Source organism: Nicotiana tomentosiformis, chromosome 4 (assembly GCF_000390325.3).
Source record: "Nicotiana tomentosiformis chromosome 4, ASM39032v3, whole genome shotgun sequence".
NCBI classification, from domain to species: Eukaryota; Viridiplantae; Streptophyta; class Magnoliopsida; order Solanales; family Solanaceae; genus Nicotiana; species Nicotiana tomentosiformis.
This window is the reverse complement of record NC_090815.1, coordinates 63629117-63646785: the sequence shown is the minus strand read 5'-3', so window position 1 is coordinate 63646785 and position 17669 is coordinate 63629117. Positions and strand designations below refer to the sequence as shown.

Genomic DNA, 17669 nt, shown 5'->3' with positions numbered 1-17669 from the left:
AACTCATTATTCTAATAGATTTGGGAAAAAAAAACTACTGCCCTTGCCATTTTAGGATTGAGAAAACTTTTCTCTTATAGGTTTGGGATTACTTGGGATCTATGTATAGGGATTGCAGGTGGAAATTTTTTGTACAGTATTTTTCTTCTCATTCGTAGTGAAAAACTGTCTCTGCTTCTACCCAGGATTAGGCTTAGCCGAACCTTATTAAATTCTTTATTTTTTTTCTTCTTTATTTGCGTTGTGTGTGATTGTGTGCTAGTTAACTCACAGTCTTCCGCAACATTAAAAATACAATACGCAAGTTGTCAAGTTTGAAATACAAAATTAATACAAAAACTCTTTATGAGAGTTTTCACTTTTGTATTAGAAGTATAACACAGGAAAATACAAATATTATGTTTCACACCTAAAATCAATAATTTGTGTCTTACAACCTTCGATAGTCTAAACAATCCAAAAAAATACCTCAATTTTTTTGACTTTTTCATACCTCAAATAATGTTAATTTTATATTTTATTTTTTTTGAAGCACCCTACCAGGTGTTTATGTAGTTTCATCAAAAAAATTCAAAAGTGCATTACACTCGATAAGTATGACTGACATTCAACTAAAATTATATCATTTGAACGGTGTTTTGCCTCATATTTTGTCACGCCCCGACCTCGGGAGTGCGACCGACACTCGACCTAGACATCCCGGTCAAGCAAGCCTACATGATACCTTCTACCCAATCTTACTCATGAGAAACTTAAAATAAATTATAAGAGATAGATAGAGAGGGGATAAAAAAGTTAAATATCATGTTTCATTACTTACAACAACTGCATTGATGATTACCAAAAGATTACAAAGTGGAATACTAAATAACTACAACATTTATAGTCTATTTTCCCAAATCAAAACACCACCCACACTATCTCTACGAATCCTCTAAATGAAACAGAAGAGTAGTATAAAAGTGCCGGTGACAAGGCCCCGGCGATACCTCAAAATGTAATATGCAAGGAGCAAAAGACACAAGACCCCGAAAGGAAGTGAGGCTCACCAAGTCAGCTGAGAAGAGAGTGTACTTCTATCAATGATCGATGCCGCCTACTGTGGAACTGTGTCTATCAAAGATGCAGCGTCCCCGGCAAAAGAAATATTAGTACATGTGGAATAGTACTAGTATGTAAAGCTAAATGCCCTCTCATGGAGTAGAGTAACAGCATAAAAGGAGAGAAACATGAAATCAATGAGAATCTTAAATAATATTAAGAATGCCAGGTTAAGGGTAAGGTAAATCTTCAAGAAAATATCAATATTTTAAGTTGGGAGATCTTTATTACCGATACACCACCATGCATATGGCATGGAGTCCAATCTCGCCCGATCAGCTAAGCCGTCTCACTCCCAAAGTATGAGAATTGACATAGAAACACAACATTACCATGTGCGCAACATGGCGTCCGATCTCCGTCCGATCAGCTAAGCCGTCTTAACACAATGCCGTGTAGTTCGACATGGTCTTTGCTAGCTATCAACTCATCCCAATCAAGAGGAATAATCTCAATACATCATAACAGGAACTTGTCCCTCAATCAATCCCTATACCGGTACGTGTAGTTTCAGGCTTGGGCATTTGTAACCCAGCCTTCCTCGGTGACCTAACGATACTCCCAAAAATATTTATCATATAAAAGAATCACATTTGTTTCATTGATTTTTATACTTGCTTTCACTTTATTGGCACTCTTGGCCATAAATGTAAATCATTATTCTTGGCATTATGGCCACATTTCATAATTCATACTTTCATTCTTTTATTTGACATGGACTATAAATCATTTAAAGGCTCTTATAAATCATCCGGAAATCATAGCTTCAATTCAAGAATACATAAGGTCTTAGAACACATTGAAAATATTTACCAAATAAGAGCATAGTGATTTCAACGGAACTATGGATTGAGTTCATAATCATTTGATGATTTGATCATACTTGGACTATTTTCCAAGGAAGAGCATGATATACATATAGAGAAATTGAGACATGATTTGGGTAATTAGACATTCAATAAGTCAAATATTTGTGATGATTTAGCATAATAAGGACGAGAGCTTGGTCAAACTGCACTTGGAATTCATAAGGAACTCATGAAAATTTGATTCTATGGTAAGAGTTTAGCCAACATACCTCGAGAAAGCTTCTCTTAGAATTACTACAACGTTTCAAGACTCCTAGCGATTTCAATCTATAGAGGCACAACAAAATTGAGCCATAGTTAGAAAGGTGCTTATAGGTCCAGCTCATTTAAGCAATTTATCAAACACTAGGGTTGCAAATTCGACTATAAGGTCCTATGGTGGTGATTCTTCACCCCACAACCAATCCCCACATCAATAGTATCACCCATATTTTTCAACTACCTCCCTACCACCTTTATTGGCACATGCATGCACAATTGACCAACTCTTATTCTCAAGAACCATATCCCACTACCTATATTCAGCCCAATTTCGAAATTGAGGGCTAGATCTAGGGCTAGAACCTTACCTCTTTAGTAGAAGATTTTGCAAGCTTTCCTTATTGAATTTCCAAGGCTTGAGTAAGAAATTGAAGTGGAAGATATTGGAGCTCCTCCTTCTCTCTCTAGTTCCTCCCCTCTCTTAAAACATCAAATTTTTGCTCCTAAACGACCCTCCTATGTCTTTTATTAGAATTAGGTTGGGTTATAAAATGCACAAAATGGACCCTCCAAACTCAATCTGCGATCGCAAAAAGCACTGCAAAACAGGTCTGTGGTCCACAAAAAGGACCGCAAAATCATCGTCCAAAAATTGGGCTGACCTGTTCAAGTCTGTGACAGATCTACAGTCCGCAAATCACTTCTGCGATCGCTAAGTGGATTGCGAAATCTCCCTCAAGAAAATTCTCATGTTGGTTCTGCGATGGAAGTGCGGCCCACGAAATGGTTATACGGTTGCATAATGTACCACGAAATAGCCCTCAAAATTGAGCTTCTCTTGTTTCACTCCGCGATTGGTATGTGATAAGTGTGAATTTTAACCACTTACTAGTACCTTCTTACTTTAGTTTTAGTCCGAAAGTAGTGATTTTTATTTCCAAAACTAATAAAATTGTGTGAATTACAGGCATGTTGGAGGATTGGAGCTTAACGAAGAAATCTAACTCAAAAAGGAGTATCCAGCTTAACAAGGCAAAAAGGAGAAATGCAAGCAGAAGTGTGGTCCGCAGATGATTATGCGGTTCACAAAAATAGAGGTGCAGTCGTAGAAGATCCCTTGGAGCCTCAGATGAGTTTAGCAGAAGTGCGGTCCGCATACCAAATTGTGCGGCTGCAAAAGATAGTCGCACTGACAAAGTTGATAAGTTCAGAGAAGGTGCAGAAGACCAAGTGTGAAGCCTCTTGAAATTGTTGTCCGCACACTAAATTGTGCAGTCACAGAAGCTAAAGTGCAGCCGCAGAGACAATATTGTGGATGCAGATTTCCTCTTAATGTAAGAGTAGAAGAAAAGTACAGTCCACACATGGAATTGTGCGGCCGTAGAATCTCCCGGAGGGCATTTTTGTCAGCGAAATTCTGGACACTATAAATAGATGGGAAATACTTTTTAAGGGCAATTTTTGTATTTCTAGCAGTTGTAGCGATTATATTTTACCTTTTTGGGGAAAGTTGTGATCAAAATTGGAGAAGACCCACTACTTTTATCTTTTAATTGTAGTTTATGTCTTTAATTACTTATTCTATTTTGTTTTGTATGTCTTCAAGCATGAGTAGCTAGATTTTATCTAGGGTTGTGACCCAACCCTAATGTGTAAAACTTATGGGTTATTAATACTAATGCTTGTTTATGATTGAGTGTTTGTTATTTAGCCTTGTTTATGCTTTATATCTAGAATTAATGGTTGCAAACATTGATTCATGCCTATTTGACTTAGTTCTTACTTGAGAAAGGGGAACATAGTCTAGAAAAACTTGGCTAACAAGAATTTGAGCTAGTTAAGGTTTTGGCTAGTTTGATTAAAGGATTTGAACTAGATATAGGAAAAACCCGACTTGGATTCATATCAATTGCTTAGATTTCTACTTATTTGGTCTTGAGAAAGCCAGTTTGGGCATAACCACTCCATGACCGAGAGGTATTGAGTGAGTACTTGAGAATTGAGAGTCATAATGTAACGACCCGGTCAGTCATTTTGAGTATTTAAGCCCCGTTACCCTATTTATTGCCTCCTCTATCTTAAATTATGCCTATGTAACTTGCCGGGGTGGTTTGTTTGTTTTCGGGTGAGTTTCAGAAGGTTGAAAGATTAAATTAAAAGAGTTGACCGGAGTTTGACTTTTATGTAGACGACTTCGGAAAGGAGTTTTGATGATTATTATAGCTCCGTATGATAATTTTGGATTTAGGAGTGTGTCTGGATATTGATTTGGAGGTCCGTAGGTCGTTTTGGCTTGAATTGCCGAAAATTGGAAAGTTGAAGGGTTGAGAAGTTTGACCAAGAGTTGACTTTATTGATATTGGGTCCGGATTTTGGTTTCGAGAGTTGGAATAGGTCCGTTGTGTCATTTATGACTTGTGTGCAAAATTTGAGGTCAATCGAAGTTGGTTTGGTATGAATCGACATTAGTTTTGGAATTTGAATGTACATGGATTCAATAGGTTTGAAATGGGGTGTGATTCGTAGATTTAATATTGCTTGATGTGATTTTAGGTTTTGAGTAGGTTCATTATATATTTTGCAACTTGATGGTATGTTCGGACGGTGCCCCGGGTCCCCGGGTGTGATTCAGATTGAAATCAGACTCATTTGGACTTAGGTTGATTGCTGAAGTTCTTGTGTCATCGCACTTGCGGTGGGCTTGGTTATCGCAGAAGTGAAGGGAGCTGGCCAGGGGGAAGGTCGTAGGTGCACACCCACAGAAGCAACTATCCGTCCGCAGAAGCGGACTTTGAATGGGTTGTGAGTGACAGCAGGTGCGGTCAGCTTCCGCAGAAGCGGGAGCGCAGACACACCCTATTGCCCGCAGAAGCGGGAGCGCAGGTGCGCCTTGTGGACCGCAGAAACAGAAATTCCTGGGCTTAGTGAAAAGCCGCACCTGCGATGAATTTTCCGCAGGTGCGAAGCCGCAAAAGCAGCTGTTGGTCCGCAGGTGCGGAATAGCTGGGCAGAAAAGGGGCTAAATCGAGGGTTAGTTTTCATCTTTTGTGTTAGAGAGCTCGGTTTTAGGTGATTTTGGAAGGGATTTTTAAGTATTTGATCGGGGTAAGTATTTTTGACTCGGATTTGATTATTATTCATGAATTCATCATTATTTTTATCATTTAATCAGTGTTTTGAGTTGAAAAAATTGGAAAAATTTGTGAAAACTTCTTAAACTATAAATTGAGGATTTGAAGGTCGATTTGAGGTCGAAATTGGATAATTTTAGTATGGTTGGACTCGTTATTGAATGGATGTTTGGATTTTGTAAGTTTGGTCGGGTTTCGAGATGCGAGCCCGGAGTTGACTTTTTGATTTTCTTTGATCGCAACTTTATTATCCAGAATAGGTTTGTATTTATGGTATTAAGGTATTTTGGCGAGATTCGAGCTGTTCGGAGTTAGATTTTCGTGGGAAAGGCTTACTAGTGGGTTGATTTAGCTTGTTTGAGGTAAGTATCTTGCCTAACTTTGTGTGGAGGAACTACCCCTTAGGATTTGGATTGATTGTGCTGTTTGTATTATGTGAAAGTCGTGTACGCGATGTGACGAGTGGGTACACGGGCTATATGTGATATTTGACCAGATTAGGCTATTTAGACTCTTTTCATGCCTTTAATTGAATTATTATAACATGTTATATCTTTCATTGTTAATCTACCCTTACATGTGCTAATTCATCCTTACATGCGTTATTTGACATTGTTAACACTTGCTCTATCTCTTACTTGTTATTTTTCTCTTACATGCTTTAGTTGAAGTTAGTACCTTCCTTATTGTCTTGTTAATTCTTTAATTGTTGAATTACCTTACTTGAAGTTGTTATTTCATGAAATATCTTCTTGTTGAGTTATTGGTGTTGAAGTTGTAAAAGTTGTTATCACATTGAGGCGAAGTTGTTAAATTATTGAGATATCTTTCTTGTTGAGCTATTCACCTTTATTTCGTTATTGTTGAGATTATTGTATACATTGTGGACAAGTCATGAGCTATTTGTTGTGGAAACATTGGTATTGTTGATTCTTTTGGCAAGTTGGTATCAGAGCTCTAGATTCATAGGTGTTACGAGTCATGAGCATGTTTAGTAGAGTCTTACGTATCGGTACAGAGACGTCTATACTTATCTTTGAGAGGCTACAGAACTGTTAGGAAAATTCCACTTCTTTAGTTCCTTATCGTGCGAATTTGTTGACTTCAAAATATGAATCCTTGTCTTTCTATTATCTCATAGATAGTGAGGACACATATTTCTAGATACGACGATCAGACACCCGCATCCCCTGCTAGAGCCGCGAGAGGCCGGGGCTGGGGCAGAGGTCGAGGAGGGGCACGTGGTGCAGCAAGAGAACCTGCCCAAGTAGCGACTGAAGAGCCACCAGTAGCTCAAATTGAGGGACAGGCACCCGAGGCGCCTGTTGTCACCCCTGCACTTCAGGAGACCCTAGCATAGTCCTTGAGCATGTTCGATACTCTAGCGCAGGCGGGGTTGATTCCACTTGTTCCAGCTATATCTCAGGCTGGGGGAGGAGCTCAAACTCCCGCGGCCCATACTCCAGAGCACTGGGTCCATGTTGATCAGGTCCTAGAGGTTATGCCAGCCCAGATTGTTGTTCCGGTTCAGCCCGAGTTTAGGCTTGATACTTATTGGGTACCGTTGTGGTGTACTCATACTACGCTTCTGCATATTTTTGTACAGATCCAGGTACCTCAACTCAGGCTAGGCATTAGTGAGTGGATCATACAATTCGAAGACTTCAAGGAATACCTGCCCAGCGTCCGCAAGCCTCGGTGTCACCTTCTATCCTTATTTTACTACTGTTTACTCTTTATCTAGACAGTGTTGTACTAGGAATTTTACAGTATATTCGTGTAGAGCATATGACTTAGCTTCACCAATTTTGGGAGTTATTGTTAGTTGTACTATTTAGTTCTATCATGATAGTTAGATGGTTTAAATTTGAAGTTTTATTATTATTTCCGCTATTTCTCTATGCATGTTAGGCTTACCTAGTCTTAGAGACTAGGTGCCATCACGACATCCTAAGGTGATAAATTGGGGTCGTGACACATAATACACCCCGATCTACCAAATAAGCATAAACTTAGCATACCCATTAGGTTTATAACTAGGTGGAGGTTACATCCCTAGGCTTTTCCCCAATTGATAGAAACCCCCAAAAAAATTATTCTCTAGTCGCTTTTATATAGTCTAAATTCTTAGTGTTAAAATTAGATAACAATCATCCCTCTTGTTTGGAAGTATAATTTATCTATTTCACGTTCTCTCTTCAAGTATTTACCTTAGTACCGATTGTCAACTCCCTGAGGAATTTGACCCTGACTCAAATTGGGTATTATTGCAATGACCGTTTCCCACTTATTATTGAGTGTGGATTGGACATGATTAATATTTGGCGTCGTTACCGAGGACTTTTTACGGTGTTAGCTATATAATTGAGTTTGTTTCTTGAAATATTTTCTTTTACTTTCGTGATTCTAATTTGTTGTAGTGATCGTAGGTACCAAATGGCGAACAACAAACTTGAAAATTTGCCATTGGGAGAGGTGGATGGCGAAGAGGAGCAACTTGATAAAATGCCTCAAGCTTCACAACAAAATCGTCGAAGCTGTGTTCAAAAAGACAATGTGCCTCCACCTCCACCACCACAACCACAAGCACCGCAACATCGAATTTTGCCCAATGAAGGTTATGTAAGTGCCATAGTCTCCCTCGCATTAGGGCGGAAAATTTTCAAATTACTAATATGATGCTCACTTTTCTTGAGCAACGAGGCTATTTCACCGTGGCGCTGAGTCAAAATGCTTATAAACATTTGAAGGATTTTATGGATACGTGTTGGGGGAGTAAATAAACAAATGTTTCAGAAGATACTTTGAGGCTAAGGCTTTTCCCTTTCTCACTAAGGGTAAGGCTTTGGATTGGTTGGAACGCTTGCCTAATCATTCTATCCATACTTGGGATGAATTGGCGGCGAAGTTTATTGCAAAGTTTTTCTCTCCCGGACACATGGCTACTCTTCGGGATGAAATATTGGCTTTCAAGCAAGAATTCAATGAACCTTTACATGAAATTTGGGAGCGGTATCGGACAATGGTGAAGGAGTGCTCGAATAATAATATGATCGACAACATGATCCAACAAACTTTCTACTGTGGTATTAATACTACGAACCAATGTGTGATCAATCAATTGGCCGGAGGTAACTTTATGACAACATAATATGTGGAGGCATGTGAGATTCTTGATGAGATGGTGGAAACTTCTTCAGCTTGGCAATCCCGAGCTAATGTTCCCCAAGGTGATCCCAACATGATTCATCTTCATAAAGAGTTGCAAGACCATGGGAAAGCCATTGCCAAAGTGACAACAACTATGACCCAACTCGCTAAGGCCCAACTTAATCAAGTACAAGCTCCTAAGAAAGTTAATGCTATGGAAGGGGTGAATGTGTTGGTCAATAAGAAGAGGACCAAGGGTCCACAATTTCAATCCCGAGTGAAAAATTATGCACAAGATGATGGTAGTTTTGATCAAGATGATTCCTATCATGAGAAAGACGAAGAGGTACAATTTGTGAACAATTACCAAGGGCAACCGAGAAATTTCCAAGGCTCCAATCAACAACAATGGCGTTCTCAAAATAACCAAGGCAATTGGGGTCCTAACAATCAAGGGAATTGGCACAACAACAACAACAACCAAGGAAATTGGGGAAATAATAACAATCATGGAAATCGAGGATCGAGATTTCAAAGGCCCCCAATGTACCAACAACCGAGCAACCTAACTCCTTATCCTTCCCATAGTTTAAGTTCTTCAAACAATGAAATGGGCCGTATTGAGAACATGTTTAAGAAAAATGATGGAGAAGAATGTAGATTCGGATGCCCAACTTGCCTCACATACCACCTCCGTAATCTTGAAGTTCAAATAGGGCAAATCTCCCAAGCTCTTAATACTCGTCCTAAGGGTGCACTACTAAGTGACATGGTGGTAAACCCAAAGGGTGAAACAAACATGGGGCATGCCATGACAGTTATCACAAGAAGTGAAAGAGGCGGGAATGCACCAACCTCAAATCAAAGGCGACTTGTGGTTGATGACCAAGTGATCCAAGATGAGGAATTCCCAAACAATGATGTTCAAGAAAGTGATGAGGTTCAGATTGACATTGATGATAGTGTGGAGGAGACCTAAGAAGAGGTGAACCCATCTAGGAAGCACATTATTGACATACGAGAGCCGATAGTGCAAAAGGCTAAGGCACCCTTGCCTAAGCCTCTACCTCCTTATCCTCAAAGGTTTGCCAAGAGAAATGGTGAGAATCAATTCAAGAAGTTTATTCAAATGATGAGAGGTCTCTCTATTAACGTGCCATTGGTAGAAGCTTTGGAACAAATGCCCGGTTATGCCAAATTTATGAAAGATTTTATGACCAAAAATAGGTTGATGAATTTTAAAACAATCAAAGTCACTCATCAAGTGAGTGCAATTGTTCATTCCATGGCTCTTAAGTTGGAGGATCCCGGCACTTTTACGATTCCTTGTACTATTGGGAGTGCCGATTTTGCTAAAATCCTTTGTGATCTTCGGGCAAGTATCAGTTTGATACCCTATTAGGTATTTAAAACTTTGGGAATTGGGAAACCAAGACCCATATCTATGATGTTGCAGATGGACGATCGTACCATGAAGAGGCCGTTGGGAGTGATCGAGGATGTTTTGGTCCGAGTTGATAAGTTCATTCTTCCGGCGGACTTTGTTATTCTAGATTATAAGGTTGATTATGAAGTGCCTATTATTCTTGGAAGATCTTTCCTTGCTACGAGTAAGGCTCTTTGTGATGTGGAAGTCAGAGAACTCACTTTCTGGGTTGGTGATGAAAAAAGTGGTATTTCATGTTTGCAAATCTATGCGGCAACCAAATAGCAATGAAGTGTGATATTTTGTGGATTTGGTGATCGATATTATTATTGATGACACAAGTACTACAATCAATGTTAGTGATATGTTGGAAGCCATTTTGCTCAACTTCAATGATGATAAGATAGATGGTTTCATGGAATGTGTGAACTTTTTATAAGGAATGGGGTCATACAACTATGCACCCCGAAATTATCTTTGGATCTTGAAAATAGGAAGACTCCTCCTACAAAGCCTTCTATAGAAGAGCCACCTACTTTGGAGTTGAAACCATTACCACCACACCTTCGGTATGAATTTCTTGGACCTTGTTCTACTTTACCGGTTATTCTTTCCTCTTGTTTGTCTAACATGCATGTTGATTCCACATTGGCAGTGTTGCAAAAGAGGAAGAAAGCTATTGGGTAGACTTTGGCAGATATTCGAGATATAAGCCCCACATTTTGCATGCATAAGATCAAGTTAGAGGATGGTGCTAAACCATCCATTTAACATCAAAGAAGACTCAATGAAGCTATGCAAGAAATGATCAAAAAGGAGATTATCAAGTGGTCGGATACCGGGGTTGTCTACCCCATTTCTAATAGTTCATGGACCTCTTCGGTTCAATGTGTCCTAAAGAAGGGGGGCATGGCGGTTTTTACCAATGAGAAGAATGAGTTTATTCCTAAAAGAATGGTCACCAGTTGGAGAGTTTGTTTTAAGGATGATTATGCAACCAATGTGCGGCCCGCCAAACGGTTAGGCGTTCGCATAATGGCCGCGAAATTGACATCAAAAATGCCCCATAAAACTGCCCCACTCTGTGACCAGTCTGCGGTCCACAAAGTGGTTCTGCGGCCTCAGAATAGGCCACAGAAATGCGTACTTCTGCCCAATATTTTCCTTCAACTCCCAGCGCAATATTCAATCCAAAAAGTTCGAACCGCATTTCTACTATTATTAACCTCTACGCCTACTTTGGCATCACGGAATCCGAGTTTTTAGGAAAAATTTTATGGGGCCTTACAGAATGAATATTTTCAAGGGAGGCTCGAGGGCCAGTTCGATGGCAGCCGACTCGGTGGCAACCACTTCAGGAGCTGCCGTTTCGAGGGCAACTATTTCAGGAGCAACCGCCTCAGTATCGGCGGTCGGTTGGGAAGATGCAGAGATAACTTGTTGAGGAACATATTTAGATGTTTTATCCATTGTTACCTAGAGAAGTTTGAAAATTTAAAGAAATAATACAAAGATTTGAAAGAACGAGTTTGAAGGATGAAGAACAGAGTATGAAGATTTGAAGGAAATCTGGATAAAAACTTAAGAATAACTATGAGAAACTGAAGATCAAGGATGAAGATATGAAGGTTTGAAGAAGGTTGATAATAGCTAAGGAATTCAGAGGTAGAAGCTTGTTCGGAAAGTAGGAAAGGAACATATGATAGAAGCTTTTATAGGGGAGGATCGCATCGCTTCGCATTCAGAGGTAACCAACCGATGGTTGACACGTGCCCGAAGTCAGAACGACGCGACTGATGGTACGTTTTGGCTTTTTCATTTTGACCGTAACATACAGAGGAAGGAACCTAAGAACATCTATTGTTTCTCATCGCTTCGGCGAACCTACTCTCTGAGAAACGAGGGGACTATATATAGACGGATAAAACCGAGGCTAAGGAGCACTCTGATCTCCCGGTGGGGGAAACGAAGCGAGGACGCAACTACAAGAAATCAAAATCAAAGAAGGGAACCTCCCGTATCAAGGCCCGAACAAAGCACCTACCCTCGAAGCCATCGAGACCACGCCCCCTCCCGATCGGAATAGCGAGACCCCAGAGAGCATTGCCAAATGTCCGCACACGATTAACAAAGGGCTGTGATATCCGCGTCCGACCGAATATCATGGCGTGAATCTCGACCCGTATCAGCAGTTGATCAGTGATTATCGAAAAGGAATTTTTTTACCTTTTTTAGAATTGTACTTAGGGTAAAATTCCCCTACTATATAAAGGGGAAGATTATTATTCAATAGACACGTTGTAACACCCATACCAAGGCAATTCACATATGTTTTCTCTGTTTCTAAAGTTATTTATGATCCATATCTTTGTTCATAAGTTCTTCATAAGTGTTGGCTCCGAACTAAAGGCAGGCTACTTGTTAAGCTTTTAATCGAGTCCAGATTCAATAGCATCACTGGTTTGGCTGTTTAATCTAACTTTTATCTGCTTATCTAACGTCATTAATCACTTATATTGAATTAGTCCACATATCCTTAAAATCGCATATAAATTCAATTGTTATCTATTTTTTAAGGGTAAACAATATGCAAGTTTGGAACCTGTAAAAGTAAAAGCCCAGCAACTATTCATGGAGTTTAAAGCTATATCAGTAAAACTCTACCAATGATTCCTGGAGTTCAAATACTTATTGGAGTTTCAAACCCCCAATAACTATTCATTGAGTTCGAATCTTAATAAGTTCAAAACTTAGTAAAGATTCATGTGGTTGATGCATGCCTTCATCAACATGATTATGTCCATTGCTACAAATATATATGAATTTAATAAATCAAGTCGTTCAACGTTTTAATTTGGGAACAGAGTTTCGTATTGCTGGTGGTTGGATTCACAATAAAGTTTAGATTATAAATTCTAATCATAGCCTTCCTTTATTTATTTTGTTCGTAGGGAGTCATAACAGTCAAATTTACCAACTGTTGGTAGTAATGATGAGAGGCTTGTTTACAAGAATATATGAACAAAAATACTTTCTCCTACATTTTGCATCATGTACACATCGACCACACCATGCATCAAGGTTGAGTTTCAGCAATCGGAATTTGACCTCCTATGTCTGTGAATTAAAGAAAGGAGGAGTCATATGATACTGGAATTTTATCTTTACGGGTTTCTGAACTTTAGCTATAGAGTATTTCTGTATTCCAGTAGAGTTTGTTGGAGTTTTACTAATTAAAGGTTTGAAATCCAGCAATGATTGCCGGAGATGTTCCATATTTTAGATAGCTAGGGATATTTTTGTTCAAACTGACAATAGTTTTTTAAATACCGGCTAAACTCTAATAGCATGGATTAAAAGTAGCTACGGTAATCATTTTTTACGTAGAAAAAGGGTTCGAACGGGTAGTATGGTTGATAGTATTGAAATAGTTAATCCCAATATAAAATCTGGAAGTAAGAGGATACAATATTTTGTTAGCCGTATAACAATCCTTCATATAGAATTATAGATCACAGTATAAGCAATTGCTACATTATAATCGCTATGTCACTATTATGTGAATCAAACAATCCCTAAATTGAAAATAAATATATTTAGGAATACATCAATCAATCAATCAATCAACATATATATAAAGTTGGGAATGAAAAAGGTTATGTGGCATACTTGTAGAAATTCTATTTATCTTTATTCTCATCTTTTGACTTTTTCTTTCTTTTTTTTCTTTATATATCTTATCTTATTTTAAAAAAATTCACACCCCATAACTCACACCTCTTAATTAAGAATTATGACTGAAGAATGTAACGGTTTAGCATTAAAAGGAAAGGATACAATCATTGCAATTGTAAAAAATATACATGAAAATAATGATAGTAATTAAAAGTTGCAATAATCTTTCTATTTATCCCATTTTTTCAGTACCCTACTTTTCTCTTCGTCAAGTGCAGCACAAAGAACATACTCAACAGAGAAGAATTATCTCGCCTTGCGTAGTAAGAGTCATCTGCAGTTTCACAAGGCTCTTCATTTGCTTGATATGAATTCTGACTTCATAATAAGCGAACAATTTTTTGGGGAAGAAGATGAAATCCCTCTTATATGAAGTGAGAAAGTTTTTTTTTCTTCTCAAAAGGGGCTCATTGGAAAAGCAAGAAGACCATATTTCACTGCCCTATATCACCGGACGATGGTGCTCACTCACGATACCATGTGTATGTTTTTGTTAATTCTTATTCTTCATCTTTCTATCTTTCTATCTTTCTATTTTATTAAGTTATGTTTTTATTGTTTAACTTTATCAGTTCTTAATCAGTTCTCTCTTTCATTTTTAAATAATTCTCCGAGAGTAAGTCTTATATTTTCTTTTATAGTTTCTTGACTGTGTTTATATTATAACTCTATTCTAAATATACTAGAAGAGTATATGTGCTAATATGTTAATATATTTACACTCATATTAGTATGTGTATATATTAGTGTGTATATATATTTCCTATACTATTTTCTTAATTTATCAAAAAAAAAGTTTAAATCCTCAACATATTTTTCAGTTTTTTTATTTTTTTATATCTTATTTATAAAATACTAAAAGACTAAAGGTTCAGGCTTACGCCCCTGCTCCACACTCTCGGATTTTGATTTTTTCTATATATATATATATATATATATATATATATATATATATATATATATATATATATATATATTTTTTTTTTTTTTTTTTTTTTTTTGCAGATATTAGTTTATGAGTTTTGGCTAACAGGTAATTATGCATTGCAGTTGTTCTTTTTCCTTAATCTTACATATCATATCATATATGTAGTTTTTAGGCTAAAGTTCTTTAGGTTATATCATTATTTTCAAATTAAAACTCAAAAATCTCTTTTTAATAATATTAACATGAAGTGGATGTAATAATTATTCTTGTAATTTTAAACCTTGATATCTGGGGGGAATTAATTTGAATCTTAATATGTTTCTTTACATATTCACAATTGACCAAGGCTTTGTTTTCTAGGTTATGCTTTATTGAATTCTATTTCACATGTGGGTAAACAAATTCAAATATGAAAACTCCTTTATTGCGTCAGGTACAATTTGACTTATTGCTTTTGTTTTGGAGGGGAATTCTTCTTTTCATATATTTATGCAGAAAAATGACACTGTATAGCAGCTGTAAAAATAATAACCGATAAAATATATAAAATTTATAATTTTTGTGTATATATATATATATATATATATATATATATATATACAAAAATTATACAAATTTTATACACTTTTTCGGCTACCAGATGTAAATAGTTTCTGACGCTGACTAAAAATGATAATACCCCTATTTATACACACACCTAACACAAAGCATAATTAATTATCAGCCAAGTGGCTTTGGATATAAAATGATTTAAAAAAAGGAACAATTGATATATATATATATATATATATATATATATATATATATATATATATATATATATATATATATATATATATATAAAAAGGAGGGATTATGAAAAATGACTTGGCACCTCTCTTTGGCCAAGAAACTCAATTATCTTTTTTCTCTTCTTTTTTTTTTTGCCCTTTTCCCTCATATTTACCTTTATCTTATTTAAAAAAATCAAAAATTCTAAGCATTTATTCTTCCCTTCTGCCATAATGAATATGATTAATGTATATTGAATATTAGTAAATGCAAAAAATATTTCATTTCCCCATGTCCAAGGAATTATTTTTTGGAGAGTTACAAAACGTTTTGGAGAAATATACATATGCAAGAGGAGCTGGAGTCGGAATGCACTTTAACAAGGCATTGAAATGGCCTCTCTTGTAACAAATTTGTTCTACTGACCATGGTTTGAGCCATCTCTATGTCAAAATTAATGAAGCAAAAAAGATCTACGCTAAGGTATATTAGAATTCTATCCTTTTCTTTTGGGACAAGTAAATACACTATATGTTTTACATCCTTGAATTACTTCTATTTTAAAATTCAGAATTTCATAATTGTTCAAAGAGAACTTTGGGACTGACATAAAGGAGTTAGTATTTTAAAATTTTGAATTTTCTGTGCTTCTACTTCCTTGATGTTTCCTTGCACTTCTCAGAAAATATTTTAGGCCTCTCAAATCTCTAAAGTTCACTTGTGTCCTTTGCTTTCTATATGTATTGCTTTAACACATGGATATTTTTCAGATAATACTATCATTTGAATCTGCAAAATATTTTTAACATTCATGCATCAACAAGAATGAAAACTACAACAAATGAAATAATAAAAATTCAGAACTATTTCTACTCAAACCTTTCTCATTCCTTGTGATAAAAAACTTAAATCCATGTATTACAATGCCAACTTTTCATATTCCCTTTTAATGGAATAAAAAGAAATTTTACAGTCTCAAAATTTATCTCTTTTCTTCCTCCATTCTCATGTTCCCTACTTTTTTCTTTGTTAATTGATTTGGTTAATTCGAAATAAAGATGGTTTTAGATATTGCTACAAAATCATATAATTTAATATTTTCACTGTTGTTCATATGTGTTTATGTGCAAACAAATGATTGCAACTTAAATTGTCATTCTTTTTCTTAAATTTCTTCACTTCGGACTTGAGTGGAGTAATACTTTTCTATACATGTGATGTTGCAGTTAAGCACTCTGATGGATATTTAAAAATTAAGCGCAGGTCAAAAGATGTAAATTATTAAGAGCCAGTATTATTTACATCCGGCAATGAGATAGGATGAAACTCGGAAGTATGCATATGTTTGCGCGAAGATGATATAAATGATCATATAACAAAAGTCAAGTGACAAAGATATTACTATGGTGTAAAATATTGTGCATCGCTTTCAAGGTAAAGCTTTCCAAAACTTCAATTGGGAAGATTCAGATGATTGTATTGGGACTATCAGTTGGGTATAAGCAAGAATAAGATGATCTTTTCCTTTTATTTTTCTTTTTATTGAAGCTTTTATTTTTATTATCATATTAGTTTAACTTTCTTACGCATTTATGATGTACATGTATGAATTAATTTCTTTTTACTTTTATTTTGCTTATCAATAACTAAAAAAAGTTTGTATATTTCTTTTTCCCTTTATCAATAAATTTTACTAATTTTACCTTTCAAAAAATATTTTTTATAGTTGCCTATAAAATAGGCCACGACTAGACAGGCTGGCTGGGGTAATGGACCACCCCTTTGACAAGTTAGTAGTCACACCAACTGCCAATTATGCTCTTGTACTATATGAAATTGAGCACATTTGCCGTTCGTTAATACTTTAGCTCAAATATGCCCTTACCGTCACATAGTTGGTCCATATATGCCCTTAGAGTTATACAGTTGGCCCATATATGTCATTTTTGAAATGGAATTCACTCAAACTAATTAGCTCTTTCATTAATTGTATTAAAATATATTACAAACACTTTTTCCTTTTTATTAGTACTTTTCTTTCTTTATCTTTCTCTTTTCTTTCTTCTTTTTTCTTTTCTTCTCTTTTTTTTTTCTTTCTCCCTTATCCGATTTCCTCCATTACTGATGTTTTCTCCATTTTCGTCACCAATTTCACTTGACAAAACTCATGAATTCCAATTAATAAGAAAATTCTCCCATAAGAATATTTTTATAGATCATATGTTTGTCAATTTTTTAATTTTTACTGAACATATATTTAGTTCTAAAAAATTTAACAAAGTAAGATTGAAATAATATTTATGTAATAAAAAATCCGAAAAATTCAACAAAACCGAACAATCCAAACCGATATAATT

At 36.2% G+C, this 17669-nt stretch overlaps 1 protein-coding gene across 1 annotated transcript; it reads left to right on the top strand.

The window, feature by feature from the left end:
* Window positions 1–9584: 9584 nt before the first annotated feature.
* Window positions 9585–10565, top strand: LOC138909813 (uncharacterized). Its single transcript, XM_070201030.1, has 3 exons — window positions 9585–9827; window positions 9909–10125; window positions 10282–10565. The coding sequence occupies exons 1-3, from the start codon at window positions 9585–9587 to the stop codon at window positions 10563–10565; spliced, it is 744 nt and encodes a 247-aa protein (XP_070057131.1).
* The last annotated feature ends 7104 nt before the right edge of the window (window positions 10566–17669 follow it).